The sequence below is a fragment of the Populus euphratica genome, unplaced genomic scaffold (assembly GCF_000495115.2).
Source record: "Populus euphratica unplaced genomic scaffold, PopEup_1.0 scaffold105.1, whole genome shotgun sequence".
In the NCBI taxonomy this organism is placed as follows: domain Eukaryota; kingdom Viridiplantae; phylum Streptophyta; class Magnoliopsida; order Malpighiales; family Salicaceae; genus Populus; species Populus euphratica.
The window spans coordinates 223,292-246,575 of record NW_011499990.1 but is presented as its reverse complement, the minus strand read 5'-3'; the positions used below and the strand labels follow the sequence as shown (position 1 = coordinate 246,575).

Below are 23,284 nucleotides of genomic sequence, written 5' to 3'. Positions count from 1 at the left end.
AAGGGGTAAATATAGTTATAAGTACAAATACCTTTCTTGATTTAATATGCTGCAAAGTAATCCAGGACATTAATTTTAGATATGTAAGGATTACATTATTCGGCGAGTCTAGAAAAGAAATTTGCATGATTCACAAGCATAAAGAAGAGGGGAAAAAATACAAGTTGACAACAATACATAGGGTAACACAGAATTAAATACAAGCTCGGGAACTTCCCATGTATGCTTTCATTGCATCCATCAGAAATAATAGTGATGAGGTCTTGCATGTCCACCTTCGGCAGGACTACTATCTATCTTTAATTATCTGCTGCTGTGTACGCATGAACTTCGAATAACAATAAGAGCAAGCAGAATGTATTACAACTTGATTAGCAACTCGAGATTGTTGGGGATTCCTAGTTGAGTGGAGAGTTGAGACCCTCTTGAGAAGACAGTGAGTGGAGAGGCTGACGCCTGCTGGAAGAAAAAGATGGTGTTTTCCTGAAGGAAGGCCTCTTTTCAATTATTCGCAAAGTTCTCTTACTGTAAAGATCTTTAACGAATGGCAAAGCTCTCTCCTTGAGCTTGAGCACAACGAAGAATAGAATCCGATAACATACAAGAATGAGATAAATAGCAGATAAATCCCACCACTTCGAATGATCTAGGGGGACGCCAAACATACGTGTGACAACAAATTCTCCAGATAGTTTTGGCTCACCAGGTACTAGAGGCTCAAACTCAAGTCCGAGGAAATCATTCTTGTAGGCACCCTATATTTGCAGTAGAGTAAGGAATGGGTTAAAAATCTACAATGTCAATATGTCACCACTCACCAATCCTTTTCTTTCAATCTTGCTGCTGAAGGGGATGAGGCTACATGCATGTGTGATTAGGGACAACAGATTGCGTAACATCTTTCTCAGCTATTCCTTATATTATGACATTCTGGATATGATGTTGTTATTGACATGCTTTTTGTTGCGAGACATAAAGCAGGTCTTGAGATGTTTAGCCCAACTTCTTCAAGAAAATCATTACACAAAGTCAACTTGCACTTCTATCTTCCTCAATGAGACAAGTAAAATCTCATCTAGAGGTTAAAGAAACCACTCTCCTTGTTCCTAACAGGCATTTCCAGTTGTAGAAACACATTAAAATAATATCTCATGCAGAGTTAAACTATCAAGATTTCGTTAAGCATGATTATGGTTTTCTTCCAATGCCTCTCGACAATCATTCTTCACTATATATGTATGAGAAATTAATAGAGATAATATCTCATGCAGAGTTAAACTATCAAAATCTCGTTAAGCATGATTATGGTTTTCTTCTAATGCCTCTCGAGAATCATTCTTCACTATATGCATGAGAAATTAATAGAATTACCTGAATTCCCCAGGCTCCAAAATTGATATACGAAACTGGATAGCGCCAGAATGGTTTTGGAAGATCAGGCAGCAATCTGAAGAAACCAGAGGTCATCATCATGATCCCCTGCATGAGTAACCAGATTAGGTTAGTGGTCCGATAAATCAGATGGCCAACATAGAAATCAAAATGTTTAATGAAGATCGAAGTGTTTTGATCTTACAATGATTCCAGCCCCAGTAATAAGTCCCGTCAAGAAATTGGGGACCAGTGCAGCTACAACCATCATCAGGCTCTCTATAACGGAAATGGCGCCGAAGATATTGAGACAGAAAAATACGTAATGATTAAATCCCGATCGAAATTTCACCAAGTAAAAACATATGGTCCCGGTGAGGAGAGCGATCGTAACCAAGAACGGGAAAGAGGAGAAGTAATTAGACAGGATAAACACTGTAACCCCATAATAGCCATTAAGCTTTTCTCGATAAAAAACCTGTTATATATAAAAGAACAAGGAGTCAAGACCACAAATTAAGAATCTTTCTACCATGCCATCATCTTTTCACAGCCACAGATTTCTTCATGATTCTTCTTCTATCATTTTATCTTTTCTACATAAACAAGATCTTTACCTTCATTTCTTCAATGAAAGAAGGGAAGCCTCCAATAGACATAAAAGTCATGAAGCCAGTTATAAATCCCCCACAAGCTACCCTAGCCAAAATCGCAGTGTAGTCATACCCAACATCATGATAGATTGTACCAACACAGATGGAAACAACTATGTAGATCACTATCCTTGCCCAGTAATATCCCACATCTCTGGACATGTTCACAAATGATCTTCGGGTCAGTGTTGAGAGTTGCTTTCGCCAGCTTGCTTCACTTCCACTTTGAGTTCCAATTTCCAGTCCTTCCTGCAATAGATGAGCTTCTTCAAGAAATGTTTAACAGACAGCAGCATTTAGCATGAACTTTCAAAAGGTGTTTTCATCAAACATGTTTAGAAGAGGCTACAGTCAGTGATTATTCCTATTAGCTTGTCCATTAAAATTATTCAGAGCAGATAAGCAAACACGTCAAGCAGAGGAAATTTTTTCTTACAGCTTTTAATGGAAAATGCAGTGTAAAAGCACAGAACTTTGAACAAGTTTTGGTATTAGTAATTGGTGCAAAAGAATAGCAAAGAACAGAATTGTTATATCGTGTGGTGACGTGAGATTGCATATTGACAGCACTAAAGGACAGGAATGAAGTATTAGTGCTGCAAAATCTGAGATTTCAGTTGCTTACAATAGCTAATATCTCCTTAACCCTTGCTTTGGCCTTCTGCGCATAGTTCGAGCGCCTATATTTCTCAACAAGTCTTGATTTGATCTCTTCTGTTGCAAAACTCATCAAAGGATCTGCCGAGATAGGGACATCCTATAATCAAGACGGATACAGGACAGTTGCATAAGTCTTGCATGACAGCATGATTAACATAAACAAAAAGTGAATAAAGGCGTCCACAGGAGAATGTGTGTGTTTGTGCAGAGGCAGAATTCTGCTGGTCATACAATCTATTAAGTTATGTAGAGATACTTCTTAGAGCAGAACAACTGAACTTGGCGCAACTCAGATTAAAGTCAAAATAAATATGCTCATTCGCACCACTTTGCTATATACATACATGGAAGCAACTTGTAATCAGAGTACTAAATTGAAAAACTTGGAAGTTCCAATTTTCAGCAACTTAATGTTTATTGTTAAGTAAAAGAGCAGTTATAATAAATACAGTTTTAAAAGGTGGTAGTTTTGGGAATGTCTGCTATGTACTTTTTTTCCAAACCATTTGCTACTTTCAGAGAAAAGAAGGAAAATTCCAGATGTACTGTATGACTATTTTGGGAAATTATCATCCTATCGCTGTATTCAATTCCTCATTTTCCGGTAAATTGGCATAAAGAACCTGAAACAGCTTGCCAAAAGATGTTTAACATCTGTGAAATGACTGATACAAGTAACATGCGATGAGGAAGTGTTACTCAAAATACCACGTCAGAAGGTTGCAGTTGGAAGTGATACATACTCCAATTTTTTGAGATCCTTTCAGTGTAGCTGTTATAGCATCAAAGTCTGAATTTATACAGCGTAGAAAGTGATCAGAAGGATTCCTTCTTCTTGGACATGGAAAACCAGCTTCAGCAAAGAACTGTGAAAATGGATACCAATAATTAGATTGTAGTAATTCAGCATGAGCTTGACCTTGTATTTCTAAGATCACGCATATAAGTTTCTTTTCTCTAGTCTTCTCATACCTCTATAGCCATCTTTGCATCTCCAAAATAGACGGTTTCACCACTGGAGAGTAAGAAAAGATCATCAAAGAGTGCAAAAACTTCACTGCTTGGCTGGTGAATTGAAGATATAATTGTCCTTCCATCGCGAGCTATATTTCCAAGTGTTTGAATTACGAAGAATGCTGAGGCACTATCAAGACCACTAGTAGGTTCATCAAGGAACAAGAGATGTGGCCTTGTGAGGATTTCTATTGCAATACTTAATCTCTTCTTTTCACCACCACTTATGCCTCTCAAATGCCAGTTTCCAACCATCCGATCAGCACAATCTTGGAGACCCATTTCCATGATCGTTCCTTCTACGACGCAATCAATCTCCTCCTTTCTCATCGTATTTGGAAGCCTTAAATTTGCAGAGTAAGTGATCGTTTCTCTGACTGTAAGAGTTCCTAACAACACGTCCTCTTGTGTCACATAAGCCTGAAATTCAACACAGGTAAACTACACGGTTGAACAAATTCTGTTAAGCTAAAACCACACTGCTTATAAGGTCAAAGAAATAGTTTATGAATATTTCTTTTGCAGCAAGGTTTTTGAAGCTTATTATAAACTTGAAATATAAGAATTTCATATGCTCGTGAATTCAGTGCTAAAGAACTCAATTAGGCAGTATTTTATCTCATTTTATTGGCAAGTCATAGGGTGAAACATGCTCATAGGAGAGTTAGCAATCCACGTCTAAAATGCCTTTTCAGCATGCAACTCATAAAATTGGCCATGTGAATAAGATTTGCAGATCCTATTGGACTTGGATGTGGCATATAGGTAGACAGTACTCACAACACCAGCGTCTAGCCTCCTCTTCTTTCCATTGAAAAGAACATTTCCAGTCATTATGACATTTCTTGACAGTCTACCTGTGGCAAGATCGATGATGAATGCTATTAGCAAAAGATTATACAAGTCAACTATTTCAGAACCACAAGGTTGAAAATTCAGGAAAACGTTTGATCAGCTATGCTGCTGCCAACATATTAACAAAGTACCTAGGTAGTAACCAATCCCTTTATATTTTCTACCCAGTATAGGTATCCATGTCTATGTTATATCACGTAGAGTGAAAATTATCAGCTCATTGATTAGTATGTCTTTTTTCTTTCTTTTTATCTTTTATTTAATGATCACTCGCTAGTTAATACTTCTATAAATTACAGTTAAGATGAAGTCCCTTTGATCATTCCTCTGTAATTTAAATTCTTGACACTCATTTCCTTGTCTCTAAGGGGAATTGTTATTAAACCCGATTCGAAAATAAACTATACAATGATCAAGTTATGGATTGCGAGGGTTAATCTAAAAAATAAGTCTAAATTTAAAATAATATTATTTTAAAATTAATAATATTTTAAAAATATAAATGAGATTTGCTGGGATTATGAGTCAATTCGACATGAGTTTTTAACACTATTGCACGAGATCAACTTGTTTTTTGTGAAATCCAGCTCGGGCCAGGTCTTGAGCCTTGCCTGATATCATAATAGAGCTAAGGGGTTGATTGAAATTAAATGCTGATATACATACATACATACATATATATATATACATACATACATATATATCAAGGATAACGCTAAACTCCCAAGAAACAAAAACTTTAAATTTATCAAGTGGAGTAGTATTCTTTTTTTGTCTATCCTCTGTCTCTCCAGGAAATTGAACTGAAACTGATAATCTATCAAGAATCTACCGCTTAATTAGTAAAATCACTTCTTTTAAATAAAGTAGTGAGCACCAAGAGAGCTCGGATATAGTTTTTATTTCTAATTTTCTATACAAGGTGGTCTTTCACTCCTGCTTGGCACATGCATCTCGATAGCCGCTAACAAAGGAGGGAAACACAGTTCTTTTTAGAAGGGCAGCTTCTTCTTCTTCTTCTTCTTCTTCTTCCTTTTTTTGGTGTTGTAAATTCGATCAAACATTACTAAACTCTTCCGATCTATATATATATCAAGGATAACGCTAAACTCTCAAGAAACGAAAACTTTAAATTTATCAAGTGGAGTAGTATTCTTTTTTTGTCTGTCCTCTGTCTCTCCAGGAAATTGAAATGAAACTGACAATCTATCAAGAATCTACCGCTTAATTAGTAAAATCACTTCTTTTAAATAAAGTAGTGAGCACCAAGAGAGCTCGGATATAGTTTTTATTTCTAATTTTCTATACAAGGTGGTCTTTCACTCCTGCTTGGCACATACATCTCGATAGAGGGAAACACTGTTCTTTTTAGAAGGGCAGCTTCTTCTTCTTCTTCTTCTTCTTCTTCCTTTTTTTGGTGTTGTAAATTCGATCAAACATTACTAAACTATGGTCTGAATACTCTGTACCATGTTACTTGGTTAGTTTGATATAATTGAGGAAATTAGGCATGGATCTTGATAAAATATATTAGATTTGTCGTATCCAAGTCAATGCAAAACTTTCCTGTAGAGGAAAGGGAGTATCTGTGGCAGTCTGGTCGAGCTTTCACATATCTTTCCATTGGCCCAAGAAACCTTTCTATAAAAAAGAACAGTGCGTACCACTATTTGATAACTGAAGGCAGCTTGAGTGGACATGCTATCCCAAATTCTCATGATAAAACACACAATTTCTACTCCTACATTTGGACAGTGCGAACTTCCAAGGAGGAGGAGGAGTAAACAGTGTATGTATGTATGTATGTATGTATGTATGTATGTATGTATGTATGTATGTATGTATGTATGTATGTATGTATGTATGTATGTATGTATGTATGTATGTATGTATGTACACATATATGTATGTATGTATAAATACACGATTTTGTCCTGGGAGGCTGTTGAGACAAAACAGACAGCCAATTTCCACCCAAGAAAGAGAAAGGAAGACGCTAGTCTATTGCCACAACCCGTATGTTTGTGCACATTTGTGAATATGTGTGCGCGTGAGAGGGAGAGTGAGCAAGGGATCCAAGCAACTACATTTGGACAGTGCGAACTTCCAAGGAGGAGGAGGAGTAAACAAATGATATATATATATATATATATGATTTTGTCCTGGGAGGCTGTTGAGACAAAGCAGACAGCCATTTTCCACCCAAGAAAGAGAAAGGAAGAAGCTAGTCTATTGCCACAGCCCGTATGTTTGTGCACATTTGTGAAAATGTGTGCGCGTAAGAGGGAGAGCGAGCAGGGGATCCAAGCAATGAATCATACCTGCTAGTGAATCAAGAAGAGTGGATTTTCCAGACCCAGACGGACCCATGATAGCCATGATCCTACCTGGCTCAGCAAACCCTCTAAGTCCTTGGAGCAGCCTTCTTGTTGGACCATTTCCAAAATTTGGCAACACCACAGTTAGATCCTCCCACACCAAATAGACCCCCCTCTCCACTCCAACTTCCGATGCCACCTTATCTTGATACATGCTACTGCTACCACCATCACCACCTTTAGTACTAATACTAACACTGCTACTCTTAGCACTGTAACTACTACTCGCCACCTCTATCTCCATAGTGCCCGCTCACAAATTTTCAGCTAGGAGAGTTAGTGGATAGAGGAACACGAGAGAAGAAAGAGGAACGTGCCGATTAATCTTGTACTGATCAATGGCCGACCAGAGAAAAAATAACGATCACCGAGCAACTAACCATCAATGCTATATATGGACGTGGGATTAAAAGATCATTCAACGATTATGGGATAAGGAGAAAAGAGAGATACGTAGACACTAAAATGGCTTGTGTTTAAAACAGATAGATTGGTGTAGGTGGGCAGCCAAGAAATAAATGCGGGTGCTGCGAGTCTGAAATACGTGGTGATGCTGTAACTCCATGTCTCTTTCATGATGTTTCTCGTCAGCTTTCAAATTTAATTTTCATAACGAAGGGAAAATGATGGAAATAACTTTGCTTTTATTTGGATTTAATGCTTGACACTGATATATTAATCTAAACTACCGTGCATGCTTCATCCGAGCACGGTAGCTCTTCATTCCTTTTTTCAGATCTAAGATTATGTTCATGTACAATTTCAGTTAAATCAAAAGCAAATATTTCGTGTCAAATCCAAATCCTATTACTTTCAAGTCTCATATCTCCATGATAAGTTTGATCGACATTCATCCATACAAATAATTGGAAAAATTGTCTATAAAAAGGAAAAAAATAGCATTTTATTGAAGGCATAAGTATTGCATTTTATCGTGTGATCATCTCAATAATAAAGTTTTAAGAATAATTTATTAATATTTAACAAATATCTTTATATGAGCCTACATTATCTTATATTTATTTGGCTATTAAAATTTAATATCATATCAAAAAAATTATTTCAAATATTTTAATAATAATTTTATGTTATTTTTTAATACATTTAATTTGATAAAAAAGAATGCAATAATTAATAATTGATGACATTCGCTATAAATGAGATTATAACCAATAACCACCTGCAAAAGTCATCTCTGTGATCGTATCAATTCACATCAAGAGCTGGAAACTTGGATGCACAGTCATGCAAACACTAATGATGTGATCCTGGTAGAAAAAAAAATATTTTTTTAATAACCCTGATATCGGGTCATCTACCATAATTAATTTTTAAATTTACTAAACACTTTATAAATTCAATAAATAAGTAAAGTACTGAATAAAATACTGCAAGATGACAAACATGTACATAAAAATTCGAAACTAGAATATAAATATAAGAAATTCTTACCAAAACCGCTAGACTATGAACCTGGATGTAAGACAATACAAAGAAAGATGGTTTTAACTTAAAGTAGCCAAACCGTGTGTATTATTATAATTATATAGACATTACAGTTGTGATGATAAGCATTACAATAACAGCAATCATAATTCTCGGGATGATCACAACAGAGTACAAGTTTAAATATAACACAATAAGTATTTGAAATCAAGCATCCTGGTGGTTTATAGGGAGCACAGCAGTGATATCTTTGATATCCTTAACACCTTCCCTCAAATTAGTGGGCATGGAACATACCAATAATTTGTCACGCAAGATACAAATCCGATAAGTAGTATGGCCCTTGGTGAAGATATCTACAACTTGATTACGGGTGTTAATATAACGAACAACGACATCTTTGTTAAAAAACTTCTCTCGAATAAAGTGATAATCAATTTCGATATGCTTGGTTCATGCATGAAAGATAGGATTAGAAGCCACAAACATGGCACTAAGATTATCACACCAAAGTGTAGGTGGTGAAGGTAAATAAATGTGCAATTCTCGCAAAAGCATACGGATCCAATATACTTCAGCTGTTGTTAAGGCTAAATTCTGGTACTCTGCTTCAGTACTAGATCTAGAGACAACAGGTTGTTTCTTAGAGGATCAAGAAACTAAACACCGACCAAAATAGATGCCATAGCCACTAGAAGAACGTCTATCATCAGGATTACCCGCCCAATCTACATCATAGAAGGCATGTAAGGCAACAGTACTAGGTTTATAATGAAGACCAAAATCAGGAGTATGCTTTAAGTAACGAAGAACTCGCTTTGCCGAAGTCCAATGGGTACTGGTAGGTGCCTGTATATGCTGACATAACTGATTTACCGAATATGCAATATCAGGACGTGTAATTGTAACATATTGTAGGGCTCCAATAATATGACGATATTCAGAGGGATCAATTAAGAGTTCACCATCAAATTTCGACATCTTTGAACTAGAAATACAGGGAGCCTTGTAAGGTCAGGAACCAACCATATTCGCATGATCAAGTAAATCAGCAATATATTTAGACTATTGTAGATGCAACCCTGTCTGATCACGTGCAGCTTCTATGCCTAAAAAATAAGTCACTTAAATCCTTCATCACAAACTTACATTGTAATTGTGAGATAATAAAGAAAATCATAGAATCATCATTGCTAGTGATGATGATATCGTCGACATACACTAATATAAAAATATGCAATTTATCTTTATGAAGAGTGAAGAGTGAGTAGTCAACTTGAGAACCAGAGAAGCCAAGATCACAAAGTACCTATGAGAGACGAGTGAACTAGGCTCGTAGTGCCTGTTTTAGGCCATAAAAAGAGCGATGCAATCGACAGATAAAATAAAGATGTTCAACACTGATAAACCCCTGCGACTGCTCCATATAAACTTCCTCATCAAGGTATCCTTGAAGAAAAGCATTGGAGACATCAAGTTGTCGTGTTGTCCATCGAAAATGTACAGCCAAGGCTAAAATGAGACGAACAGTTATCGGTTTAACAACTAGGCTAAAAATCTTAAAGTAGTCGACGCCAGACCTTTGATCAAATCCTTTGGCAACTAACCGTGCCTTATGACGATCACTAGAGCCATCAGGTTTCTGTTTGATCTTGTAAACCCATTTGTTGCGGACAATATGGTGAGATAAAGGTCGTGGACAGAGTGACCATGTACCATTTTTCAATAATGCTTTGAACTCAGATTTCATAGCTGCACGCCATTCTGGTTTAGAGACTACCTGTGTAAAAGTGTTAGGCTCAGGAGGGATGGTAACTGTATGGAAGAGGTGAAGTGGATGACGTGAGGAATAATGGGTTATATAGTTAGGGAATTAGCGAGGTCGAGACTGTCCTGTTTGTGAGCGAGTAATAATATGGTGGACAGGGGAGTGCTCAACAGAAGCCAAAAGATCAGGTGAGTCAAAGAGAGGTGAATGGGGCGGATGATTAGTTGGTACAGGCTCATGTGGTTGGGGTGAAATCTGATGGATAGGTGAAACTGGAATTGGAAAGTGAGAGGAAGACATACTAGTGGATCTGATAAATGGTGAACATAAATAATTAGTAGGAACTGGAATTTGAAAGGGAGAAGAAGACATACCAGGAGGAATCACGACACCAATAGGAGAGTGATTTGGGATCTTTATTTTGGATAGAAAATAGTTTTTATCAAATATAACACTGCGAGAGATGTAAACACGTTCACTTATGGGATCAAGGCACCTATAACCATTTTGACTTTAGCAATAACCAATAAAAATACATGGTATACTACGATATGACAATTTATTTTCAGCATATGGACGTAATAAGGGATAACATTGACATCCAAAGTTCCGTAGAAAAGAGTAATTGGGTGCATCTTTATGTAGTTTGAAAAAAGGAGTGTCATTATTTAAAATTGGTGTTGGTAACCTATTGATTAAATATGCAGCGGTTAAAAATGATTCAACCCAAAATTTCTTATTAAGGCCAGATTGTGCAAGTAAAGTAAATCCCATATCAACAATGTGACGATGTTTACGTTCGGCAATACCATTTTGTTGAGAGGTATACGGACATGTTCGTTGATGAAAAATACCATTTTTCATGAGATACCGAGTAAAAAGTGAGGAAATATATTCTTCACCGTTATCAGTTTGTAAACATTTAATAGGGGATGAGAATTGTTTTTTCACAAGTAGTCTAAATTGAACAAAAGAATTGAAGACATCAGATTTGTTTGCAATTGGATACAACTATGTAAAGCGACTAAAATCATCAATAAATATGACATAAAATTTAAAACCACTAGGTGAAATAAGAGGTGCAACCCACATATCCAAGTGAACCAGATCTAAAGGACATGATGTCTCACGATTTGAACTGGAAAAGGGTTGTTAAATGGACTTGCCAAGTTGACAAGATTCACATATAAAATTCTTTTGCACCGAACCAACAAGAGGTAAATTAAAATTAGATAAAACATGACGCAGGACAGACTTAGATGGATGACCTAAACGTTGATGCCAAAGAGAGCTAGATGCCTTAATTCCCATAAAAGCAATTAGTCCTCTGTGTTTATTTTATGATAAATTGGAGAGATTGATAGGTTAGAGCCCATTTTTACTCGGACCCTGAAGGAGCATGATTCCCGTCTGATTGTCCTGAACCGAATAGGCATTATGTGTGAGATGGAAAGTAACATCATTATCGACATAAAATTTATTGACATAAAGGAGATTGGTAGCAGCTTGAGGACAATGAATAATATTCTTAAAAAGGAAACGATTATTATCAAAGTGGACAATGGATGAACCAGTATGTTTAATAGACAAACCTGTACCATTACATACACCGACAGTCTCATTGCCATCAAATGGGCGTTTGGAGTCAAGATTCGCAGTATTATTAGTTACATGTGCATTAACACCACTGTCTGCAAGCCATTAACAATTCAGGAATTCTGTATTAATATCAGCAACCATGGCTGCCAGGTCTGTAGGGGGATGATGTCCTTGAAAAGGAAAGTCCATTCGCCAAAAGCAATTCAGTGCCTGATGATTATTACCTTTGCAAATCTGGCAAAGGGAACGACCACCAGAGTTGGAAACAGGACGAACGTCCTGTTTCCAACTTGAATGGGCATAAAAATTTGGCTTTGCAGCGTTGGTGTTTGAAGACCTTGAAAATTGGAGTTTACGTTTTACAGGCTGAAACTTTGGTCGATTGGTGTATAAAGTAAAAGAGGACGTCTCTGGTGCATGATTGAGTGGAGCATGACGATTCAGAATTATTTCATGATTCAGTAGTTCAGACCTGAAATCAAAAAATGACATAGAAGCCTCCCGAGTGTGAAAAGAGTATGTAATAAAGTGTGTAAAAGTAGGATTCAGACCCCCAATAATAAAGGATATGAGATTGTCATCATCAACTAGTTTTCCAACAGCAGATAATTGATCTGCTAAGAACTTGGCTTCAGTCAGATACGAGGCACAAGTCAAGGAGCCTTGTTGAAGATTCTGTAGTTGACGTTTCAAGTGGGAGATGCGAGATTTGGATTGAGATGCAAAACGAGCAGCAAAAGACTGTCATGCCAAAAATGAGGAGTCCAAACCATAGAGTGAAGCCACCAGTGCTGGAGAAATAGAGGAGATGATCCAACTTAGCAGAAGTTGGTCACGACTCTGCCAACTGGTATAAGCAGGATTTATGAATTTATTTTTGGCATCATTATCATCAACAAACATAGCAGGGCAGATGTTAGAACCATCAATAAAGCCAAGCAAATTGTGACTTTTGAGAATAGGTTTAAACTGGACAGTCCACGCAAGATAATTTGTTTCATCAAGTTTGATAGAAACAAGTTGCGTTAGATTGGGAAAAGCAAAGTGGGATGAGGAGGAGAAACCAGACTCAGCCATGTATTTTTTTTTTGGAAAAAGCGAAAGCGAGATCTTTAAGGCGTAAGCTAGATTTACTCTGATACCATGTAAGACAATACAGAGAAAAATGATTTTAACTTAAAGTAGTCAAATCATGTATATTATTATAATTATATAGACGTTACAGCAATCATAACTCTCGGGATGATCACAACAGAGTACAAGTTTAAATATAACACAGGAAGCATTTGAAATCAAGCATCCTGGTTTGTAGGGAGCACGGTAATGATATCTTTGATATTCTTAACACTGGATGCATAAAAAATATTTTTTAAATGATTATTAACTTATTTTCTCATTATGTTTTAATTTGGAAAATAAATTTAAAATATTTGTTAGCTTATTTTTTCAATGCATTTTAATTTGGAAAATAAATTTTCTTATCAAATAAATCTTATAGTAAATTATATTTCTAGAAAATAGATTATTCTCTTAAATTTAATTGTAGTAAGAATAACTGTGTCAGAAATTATTTTTTAATATTTTATTAAAAAACAAATTAAAATATAAATTTATATAACAAAGAAAAAGACGTTAATTTTTTTCCCTCAAGAGATATACAGAACACAGAAAGAAAAAAGAAAAAATTGGAATTTCTACATGCTTGAATTAAATTTTGAGTTAAAGAATGGGGTTTCTGAAATTAAGAGGAGAAAATATATTAATATGGAATTAGTTATATTTCACAGGCAAGCATATCAAGCTAATAAAATGCAATTTAAAATATAGTCTCCGCTAAACCTTTGCGAGCTAACTTTCTTTCTGTTAAAAAAGAGGATGAGGGTGCCCATTGGGAGGAGCTTGCAGCCCATTTGACGAAGGGCTAAATGGGTTTATTATGGGATAGTTGGAGCCTCCTACTTGGACTGGGATCTGAGAAGAAACTTATGTTTATTTAACTACTATTATTATATTATATTATATATACAAATTCGTAACATTGTGGACATACTGTGTATATTTTAATAATTAATTTTAATAAAAAATAATAATAATAATTAATTTTGATGCTCAAAATTTTATTTTAGGTGATTTAATCTTAATTTAAAGCTAATTGTTTTTTTTTTGGACAAAGATGAAATTAAAAGAAAATAGACTAAAATAAAAATAAAAGCATCAAACGTTGGTAGTGTGCCAGAGATTTCATCAAAAATACATTTAGATCCTCAAACTTTAAAAATAATATTAATTATACAATTTAATTTCTTTTAATTTTTAAAAAAATAAATTTATTTTAGTATAAAATTTTATTTATATTATTTTTCAATTATTGATTTGAAAGAGAGGTGTCGTTGGTTTTTCTGGTGATGAATGAGAAGTCATCATTCAAGTCATTTGCAACCCCCAAAATAGAGGTTTTTTATGTTTACAGGTTTCATAAGATAAAAAAAGCTTAAAGGTAGTTGTTTAAGACCTTAATGTTGCTTAAAAATAAATAAAATAGTTGTTTAAGACCTCAATGTTGGTTAAAAATAAATATAAACTGCTTAAAATAAATATAAGCAGAGAAAGATAAATATGAATCGGTTTAATTTCTCATTTGTGGATTTTTTGGGTATTTTGAGCTAATTAATTAGACTATGAGTGTTCCAGAGGTGTTAGTGGGGTGTTTTTATACTGAAATAACTTAAAAATTAGTTTTTTTAGCAAGAGAGTCACTACCCTAATTTTTCAGACAGTACCAACTCTATCAGGCACTTTTCTTTTAAAAATAAAAAATATTTATTTTTAGATAATATTTATAGTATTATATAATATTTTTTATTTTTATTTTATTCAATCAATTTAATATGTATGTCTATTTATATTATTATTTGATTGAATAAAAAATTATTTAAATAAAAAAATAGCAAACACAACCCGGTAAATGTCCAATCTTGTGAGATTAAATAACTTGATCTGCACATGTCTCTTGATTTTTTTAGTTTAGTTTTTATTTATCATTAATAACTTTTTATTTATTTAATAACACCTTATTTGATTACTTGCATGCATAAACTTTTTAATTTGCATTTCAAAAACAAAATTAATGAGAAAATGCATCTAAAAAACCTGCATGCAATTTCTTTTTATAATAGATAAAAATATATGACTTGCAGTGAATTGCAAGTCACATAACTAGTAGAAAACACAAAATAGTATGGTGTTTTTAATATATACGTGTATTATTTATTCTCTTACATTTTACAATGAACTAAATGTTTAGAATTTTTTATTTTTCTCATTTTGGTCCACAAACCTTTTTTGCACCATTGCATCCTTTTTTAGCTAAATTTAAGGACAATTAAATTAAACTTGTTCATTAAGAACAATATTGAAAGACGAGGGATCAAAATGGAAAAGACAACACAAATGAATGATGGTTTCAAAGTTTTAAAAAACATTCACTTTAGTCATCAAACTTCACATGTTGCACCTATTTAGTCGCTCAATATTTTTTTTAATTTGATTTTGCACAAAAAGTTTATTTTTATTATTTTTAAGTTCATGATTTGAGAGAAAGAGAGAGAACACTGGATTTTGACGATAAATAGAAAAAACTATTGTTGGCAATAATTTTGATTATCAAAATGATCGATTTTTGCGTCAAGTAATTCTATTTGATGAAGAGACTACAACTTAGGCGTTTTTTACATTGAAATTGTCTAAAAAACATATATGAGCTCGAGAAATTTTTAATTTCAGGTTGATTTCGAGTTTTAGAATGGTTTTTTAGGTATTTAGAGGTCATGGATGAATTTATTAAGATATTTAAAGTATTTTTTAAGTGTTTTGGGTCAAAGTGAATTGAAAATAGATTTTGTTTTTTGAGAAATCCTTCAAACTTAATTTTTTAGCTACCATAATAGCTAGAATTTAGGCAAAGACAAATAATGCATAGTCTAACTATTTAAAAATAAAAATTAGAGTAAACAACATGTCATCTACCCTGAATACATCTAAAAAAAACACGTTGCTCGCAGGCACTCCTAAATGGTCTAGGCACTGGACTAATCTCTTCATTTCTTTCTTTTTTATAATCTTGGATTTTTAAAGGAAAATCATGCTTTTTTATATGTTTTTATTTAAATATTTTTAAAATTTATATTTAAGTTAATATCTATTCTATCTTATTTTTATTTTTGAATTTGTTTTTTATAAATAGTGGTTGTTTTTTAAGTATTTTGTATATATTTGATTTTTAAAAAGACTTTTCTAATTCATCTATAACTTTTTTTATGTTTTATATTATTAAACTTTATTTTTAAATAGTTTTTCTAATAAGTGCAACCTTATAAAATTATTTTTTTTCCTTGATTTTATTTAATCAATTTTATGAGTGTGTCTATTTATACTATTATTTGATTTAAAAATAATTTTAATAGGTATAGTTATTGAACATAATAGGATAAATTAACTGTATTGCGGATTAAATATATTGATTTATATCTACTTCTTGACTTTTTCAAATATATATTTAGTTATAATTGATGATCTATTTCTATTTGTTAACATACATGATTCTTGATTTATTTAATTAGATATACAAATAAATCTTTTAATTTATAGTTGATATTTTTTATGTAAAAAAACATGTCAAAATAGTTTACATGTTAAAATTTTTTATATAAAAAAAATATCCAACCCACAACAAAGTAATTTCTTCTTATATTTTTTTATTGAAGCCAAACAGGACCCTTGTTCTCTATTATGAAAAACATTATATTTGATAAACATGTCTCCTTAATTTTCAATGAGAAAAATCCTTTTTAGGCTAAATGTGATTTATATTGTCCATGGTACGTGTTTGGTATTTATAATATATGATGTTTTTTAAAAAATATTTATTATTTTGAAAATATATTTAAATCAATTTATTAAGATTTTTTTATTTTCAATAGTAATACTATAAAATTATTAAAAAATATATATAAATTTAATATTTTTTTAAGCTAATTATATTTTAAAGGGCGACAAAATCAACCTCACACGATAAAAAAGACAAACGGACCTTCCTGCGGACAATGTGTGTGCGTGTGTCAGCCTTTCACTGCCACCTGGCAAAAGTTAATTACTACGTCCCAAATAATTAATGAGTAATCAACCCTGCCCACCATGCCCATATGATATCAAAAAGAAGCCTGCTTAATTAGTCATCCTGTCAGTTTACATATTTTTTTTCTTTTATTAATTAATCAGTTAAAGAAATTGGAGAGGTTAAATCATAGTTTTTATTATATTCATATCGTCCTCGTTACTTATCTTTATCTTCTTAAAATAAAATTATATATATATATATATATTCAACAAGTGCATTTTATTTTCATAAAAAAGAATATTAAAAAAAGGGTGCATTTTATTTTCTCACAGTGATTATGTAGGCAAACAAATCCCATTATGTGCAATATAATTATATTGATTTTACCTCTTCCACGTTGCGAACCCTATTTGTCGGCTAATCACTAATTGATGAAAAGTCAATTAAGCCCTCCCCCACTACTCGGGAGATTGGAATCTTGAGAGCCAACGGCCCTGGTAGATTCTTTGACTTTGACCCAAAGATTCCATTTATTAGTAAGAACAGCACATGATGACCTCCAATCCCAAGGCCTCACAATCTCCTAGAAATGATAATTTAATCCCAATCAATGGATGCTGTTCACCCGATGTGATTTAGATAGACAGATAATCGGTGGTGAATAGATCATCAAATTAAACTTGAGATTTCTATCTAACTCGAAATATATTTTTATATTATATAAATATATTTATAGAATATTTAAATTTTCTTAATGTAATATAATATATTCATACTTTAATATTAACATAAAATACACATTTATAAATAATATTTAATATATATATCCATTATAAAGTAAAACATTGTTTTTCTAATTTTAATCATCTCAGTTCATGGGTTTAAAGGATTACTTTTGTTTTTTAATAGAACTCAATAGGACTCAATTAGGAGAATTTTTATTTTTTTTTAATCATGTAGTTAAACAAAAACATGTTATTAAATTTTAAGAAGTTTGTGGGCTTGTTCGTAGCTTTGACGAGTTTAATTTTTATTTTTTTATTTCATCATTCAATATCAGGTTAATTAAAAATTAAGTATTTTAATTTGTTTGATTTTGTTTTTTATGATGTTATCATAATTTAAAAAAAAATTCTCAGTATTGGTTTGACACTTGATTTTGTGATCATTTTTTTATCATGTAATTAAATAAAGAATATTTTAGAAAAAGAAAAAAATTATTAATCCTAATGGAGTCTATTACCCAACTTGCGGGTTTGATGTATTAACTTAGATTGCCCAGTTTCGAGTTTAACATATTGACTTGGATTATCTCATTAACAAGTTTAAACTCATTGAAATCCATGATTCAGGTCGTAAGATGATCGAGATCAATTCAATCTGGTATCATCTTAATATTTAAAAAACAATATCATTTTAATTTTTTTTAAAAAAATTATATTATGTTTTTACTTATGATTTAAGTAATTTTTAAACCCATTAAATTAATTAATTTATTTTGGGTCAGCTCTCATGCAATTCAATTAAAAACTTGAGTTAGGCGTAGAGTTAGGTTAGCAAATTTCAAGATTAAACTATTTAATTAGATTTAATGATATTATTAAAAAATCTTTACATTCTTAACATTTCTTTAAGTTTTTAAAAAGAATAGTTCGACTGGTAACGGAGCATAAATAATTTTACTAGTGTGTGTATATTAATTATTTTATTTTTTATTGATTAATAAATAATAATAGATAGTTTATAAATATTTAAATTTTTTAGAATATGAATATCAAGAAATTCAACCCGTTGATACCGATTACCTTCCATATCTACAGACCCGACAATTAGCACCCAGTACGTGAAGACAACGGCTGAACAAATGGCCATAAAAGAATGGAATTCGATGATTAGGCCCCTCAATCCAGGTTCTTCATTCATTCAACAAGCAAAGAGTCTTGCATCTTAAAAAGCCGATGATGTTCACTTGCGGAGCTATGGAGGATCATGCAAGTAAAGTTCCATTGTTGCGTACTAACCTTTTCTTTTGCTTGTCTAATCTATGGATTGATTAAAACTGGAGAACAGAGAGAGAGTTCCACAGCTTGCCGTTACGGTTGCTGTGTCTCTTTCAAAGACTAATGAGAAAGCCCCCCAAGCAAAAAAAATCAATGACATCTTACCTCATCTCTTTAGACTCAATCAGAATAAAAAAATAAAAAAAGGAAAAGGAATATTCACAAGTCTACTCATAGGAAGTCAAGTGACCAATGGCATTACATCTGATATGCCGCCATCATCATCAACTGGATGGGCATAATCATCCTATTATTTGATCAAACTTTCTTGCAACATGCAGCATCTGATGCAGTGAATCTGTTCCTTGCTGTGGGGATTATGTCTAGTACTGGAACTTCCATGAAGGAATAATTTTGCAAAAGCAGCAAGAATTGTCCACAAAAAATATGTTTTTCTTTTACCATATTTGATTAAACTCTGTATATTGCATCATGCAAACAGGTGAAAAAGTAACTTGGCACAAAGTGACAAGTCGTGAATTAGGTGAGAAGATCATTATTAGCTGCTAAGAAAATTGAAGCTCGTTCACTGCATTACAAAGTAAGAAAGATGAGCAACCCCACCAAAACACATCATCACTGTCTTTGTTATTGTGACCACAGAGAGTTGACAAATGAGGAGGTAGTTAAAATCTAAGGGAAACTATATCAATTTTTAACTAACCCCATCTTCCGTCCCATGTATATTTGGACTATTGGACCCCCCCACAACCTTCCCTCTGTATTTATTTGGTCCTGGTGAGAAGGCCATGAAGAGAGCTCCTTGTCTTCAAAATAATGATGGTCAGATCCTTTGAGTAGTTTCCTGTGGCCCTTCTCTTGTTCTGGCCCTATATGGGGCTCCACAGAGGGTACAAAAAACCTACCTGACTTGTACCTGAAACCACCTGCACATCGTAGTTTCGAAGTCTTCTGTATGTATCGGAACCTTTTTATCACCAGTTTCTGTCATGCCACTATGCCTTGTTTTCATTTATTACTTTTCATCTTGGTCCTCTTGTCATTGAGCCTTGGTTCTGCTTCTTGGTGCCCACGTAACTATGCTCAACAAAAGAATAGAGAATTTGAGCAGAAGACTGATCGTTTCTGGGAGTTCCAAGAGCAATCCAATACCTGGGTTGAAGTGGAGCTGCCATATGAACTTGTCTCTTGTGTTAATGACAACTGTACTACAGTGGGTAAAATTCATCCAGTAACAAGAGATGTAGATGAGAACTTAGAAAGAGAGAATAATGATTCCAAGAAAAATGAGAATCTGAAAAGGAAGGTTGAAGATGGAGGAACAGAAGCGAATTCTGAGATTGTTCTGCCTTTGAGGAAGAGAATTTCTCTGACTAAAATGTCTGAGTCATCCATTTGGGTCACTGGTGAAAGTGGGTCTATCTATGAGAGGTTCTGGAATGGAATCCAGTGGGTGATAGCACCCCATGATCTGCCAGTATTGACTGGTCATGCAATCTGTGTCTTTATTGTCAATCAAACTATTCTTGCTCTATCAGAAGCAGGAACCCTATATCAGGTACTGGTCTTCTTCGAGCTGCATAATCATATAAGCTCATAACAGTTGTTGTCTTGTCCCTATGATTTTGGAATAAAGCTTACACAATTCAACATCTTTGCAATTATCAAGCTTAGTTCCAAAAAAAAAAAAAACTCCTGTTTTAGGTTTCTTCTAAGATCACTTATATTTCTGCCCTTTAATTTACTATTCCTATCATGTTTCTATGAGTCTTAGTCTGGTGAGCAGAGATCGTTAATATCAGACTTGGAGACCAGCAAACCTTGATTGACTAGTAGTTGCTAGAGCCTTCTGTCTTCCTGTAGTACTGGATTCAATCAGGAAGGAACACATGCTTCTTTGTACTAACCATCTAATTTTCAATTTATATTATACAAGCACTTGTGATCAGTGTAACCTGGTCACCACTTAAGTCTGACATGCAGGCATGGCACTCTTGTATAACCTGGACTGGCTCCATGTCAATTAGCTCTACCACGTGTTTTGTATTTGAAGCTGCTCAAGCAATGGTCCCATGATTTTCTGATATATAAACAGAACACTGCAACTAAATAATTTCAATTGAAACCAAAACTAATTCTTCTTAGATACTTTTCTGCTAATAAACCGTGCAAGGAATCCGAATTTGACACTAAGCGTGCTCTGATGACTGCTTAATAAAAATGGATTAACTGCACACTACAACTGCTAAACTGCACTATTATTTCTAGTATGGGATCGTTTATCTTCTTTGTTTTCCCTTTTCAGATGATACTCGGTGAGAGCTCACAGCCAATTTGGGTAGAGTTCACACCTACTCTCGACGAAAGCACAAATAGAGAAGCAGAACAAAGTTCATTGATGCTAATAAATTCCGGCCTCATTTCTCATGATGGGCTGTGAGTGCAATATTTCTGTTTCAATACATACCAGAGTCCGAAACAGCATAATCACATTAAATTACTGCAGCAAATGTGCTAATGAACTCCTTGCTTCCACCGCGTTACTTTCCAGGAAAATTTATTTCTGCACAAAGAATGGCTCGTTATTAGAACTCAGTGAGGCAGAGCCTCCAAGGTAAAACTTGTGCTTCTGAAACTAAAAACCATCATCGCTAAAACTAGTTTTATTGCTTTTGAATTTTCTTAACTGCTCACGGTGTAGATTCTGATGAGGAGACTCTAATATTAACGAAATTTATGCTATAAACATGGAACAGATGGGAAAATCACGGGCGACCACCTGGTGCAGATGTTGCAGCAATTGTTGATGCTGCTACTATTAGACCAGACGTAGTATATACCATAAGGTGAGATCTCTCTCAAATCAATAACTCGATGCAACTCAAAAATTAAAAGAGACTAGGTTAACAAGAAGTATAATCTAATTGAAATCACTGTTATTATTTGACTCCTGATAAGTGCACTGCCAAACATCAGATTAGATATGATGACGCCTGTAGTTATTTTCAGATATTCTGTGTAGGTGTCCAATCAAGCCACGCTTTGTGGCTAAGTTGGCCCCTCGGTTCTTGGCTATTATCTTCGTTTTCATTTGAAACAAAGTGTGCTGCAATGCAGTTCCACAGGAGATCTTTATGAATATGATAGGAGCTCAAAGCCATCATGGAAGAAGCATATATGGGCAGAAGGGACAATAGTAGATGCTTCTCTGATGCCATCAATGGGATGCACACTACATGGCTTGAGTGGAGAATACTCCATCTCTCTTTTTCTTCTAACTAAGGTACCATATCTGTAAACAAAAACAAATTACTACAAACACCCATACAACAGTAAGTGATAAAAAGGCAACACAAACAGGGGGAATAATATGAAGAACAAATGTTTTCCAGAAAGCCAAATTATCATCTGACCTCTACTCACAATATTTTCTGTATATCCAGGGTGGTAAATTGGTAGAGAGACGATTAAACCAAAGGAAGTGGAAATGGATAGTCCATGGAAGTCCCAAAGATCATAAGTTGACATCTATCACACCAGTTGTACAAGATGAGACAAACGAAAAATTCTTATCATTATTTTTCACCACGTCGTCTGGATCGGTTTTTGGGTATCGAATATTGAAACAGTCAGGTGAGTGAAGCAGGTGGTATAAATTCTTCAGAATCTAAAAACGATGAGGCCTTTCACTATTCCTTTTCTTATGCTTTCTAATGATATTCCTCCATGGAGTCAGTGAAGGACAGTTGCATAACAAGGACAATCTACATATGTTTCTCCCTTTTACCAGGGAAGGGAAACTTCTGAAACTCCTAGGTAGTTCCATGTGCCATGACTGGCTGGTGAAAAGCAAGACCTGAAAATAGTGAATTACTTCCTCTAATCGCACATTAAGATTCTCAGAGCCATTCATTGGAATCCATTTTTCTCTACATATGTTTCTCCCTTTTACCAGGGAAGAGAAAACTTCTGAAACTCCTAGGGAGTTCCATGTGCCATGACTGGCTAGTGAAAAGCAAGACCTGAAAATAGTGAATAACTTCCTCTAATCGCGCATTAAGATTCTCAGAGCCATTCATGGGAATCCATTTTTCTTTCAAAGCCCTCGGTGTATTTTAAAAGTTATCCATAAATGGAGCACAATAGAGAAGCTTTCGACGCATATAGCTAGCAAAAAAACTAATAGATGTATAGGAGTATTTACAATAGGTTTATTCACCCACACTGCTTCTTGAATGAAATTAATAGCTTTCAAAATGTCTACTAAAGAAATTTTGGAAGAACAAAAATCACAAATGAATGACTTCTTGTTTTGGAACCATTTCTGGTAGATCATGGATTTTTAAAAAATCAACAAGATAAAAACATGATTTTCAGTGATTTGCTTTTTTCTTTTTGTCATT

The 23,284-nt window shown here is 33.9% G+C and overlaps 3 protein-coding genes and 1 long non-coding RNA gene across 6 annotated transcripts in view; 3 read left to right on the top strand and 1 right to left on the bottom strand.

The window, feature by feature from the left end:
- Window positions 1-73: 73 nt before the first annotated feature.
- LOC105140318 (ABC transporter G family member 15-like) lies at window positions 74-7,418 on the bottom strand. Of its 2 annotated transcripts, none has more exons than XM_011047106.1 (9): window positions 6,875-7,416; window positions 4,479-4,555; window positions 3,657-4,118; window positions 3,428-3,550; window positions 2,650-2,781; window positions 1,989-2,273; window positions 1,577-1,849; window positions 1,372-1,479; window positions 74-755 (listed from the first exon to the last, which is right to left on the bottom strand). In XM_011047106.1, the coding sequence occupies exons 1-9, from the start codon at window positions 7,173-7,175 to the stop codon at window positions 399-401; spliced, it is 2,118 nt and encodes a 705-aa protein (XP_011045408.1). In that variant the 5' UTR covers window positions 7,176-7,416; the 3' UTR covers window positions 74-398. The 2 variants fall into 2 exon arrangements, with proteins under 2 accessions (XP_011045408.1, XP_011045409.1); XM_011047107.1 differs by lacking the exon at window positions 74-755 and adding an exon at window positions 767-1,238 and having other exon boundaries at window positions 1,353-1,479; window positions 6,875-7,418.
- On the top strand, window positions 5,007-6,335 carry LOC105140317 (uncharacterized). The gene is made up of 3 exons (XR_845172.1): window positions 5,007-5,211; window positions 5,242-5,615; window positions 5,992-6,335. It is a non-coding gene; the product is annotated as an uncharacterized LOC105140317 (long non-coding RNA).
- A 1,657-nt stretch (window positions 7,419-9,075) lies between the features above and the next one.
- Window positions 9,076-23,284, top strand: part of LOC105140320 (uncharacterized) — a 16,827-nt gene continuing 2,618 nt past the window's right edge. Inside the window, exons 1-2 of the mRNA XM_011047111.1 lie at window positions 9,076-9,080; window positions 10,975-10,978. The gene's annotated coding sequence lies outside the window, so the exon portion shown is untranslated. The remainder of the gene's footprint in view (window positions 9,081-10,974; window positions 10,979-23,284) is intronic.
- LOC105140319 (uncharacterized) lies at window positions 19,406-22,666 on the top strand. 2 transcript variants are annotated; one of them, XM_011047108.1, is made up of 6 exons: window positions 19,413-20,439; window positions 21,187-21,317; window positions 21,433-21,495; window positions 21,638-21,727; window positions 21,999-22,164; window positions 22,325-22,666. In XM_011047108.1, the coding sequence occupies exons 1-6, from the start codon at window positions 19,837-19,839 to the stop codon at window positions 22,520-22,522; spliced, it is 1,251 nt and encodes a 416-aa protein (XP_011045410.1). In that variant the 5' UTR covers window positions 19,413-19,836; the 3' UTR covers window positions 22,523-22,666. The 2 variants fall into 2 exon arrangements, with proteins under 2 accessions (XP_011045412.1, XP_011045410.1); XM_011047110.1 differs by lacking the exons at window positions 21,999-22,164; window positions 22,325-22,666 and adding an exon at window positions 21,904-21,992 and having other exon boundaries at window positions 19,406-20,439.

Bases quoted from the DNA above. Each gene is read 5' to 3' on its own strand.
- LOC105140318 (XM_011047106.1), bottom strand. From the start codon at position 7,175: ATGGAGATAGAGGTGGCGAGTAGTAGTTACAGTGCTAAGAGTAGCAGT. The intron at 4,556-6,874 runs GTATGATTCATT...ATCTTGCCACAG, and splicing joins TCTTCTTGATTCACTAGCAG to GTAGACTGTCAAGAAATGTC. The intron at 1,850-1,988 runs GTAAAGATCTTG...TATATATAACAG, and splicing joins CTTTCATTGAAGAAATGAAG to GTTTTTTATCGAGAAAAGCT.
- LOC105140319 (XM_011047108.1), top strand. From the start codon at position 19,837: ATGTATCGGAACCTTTTTATCACCAGTTTCTGTCATGCCACTATGCCT. The intron at 20,440-21,186 runs GTACTGGTCTTC...TTCCCTTTTCAG, and splicing joins AAGCAGGAACCCTATATCAG to ATGATACTCGGTGAGAGCTC. The intron at 22,165-22,324 runs GTACCATATCTG...CTGTATATCCAG, and splicing joins CTCTTTTTCTTCTAACTAAG to GGTGGTAAATTGGTAGAGAG.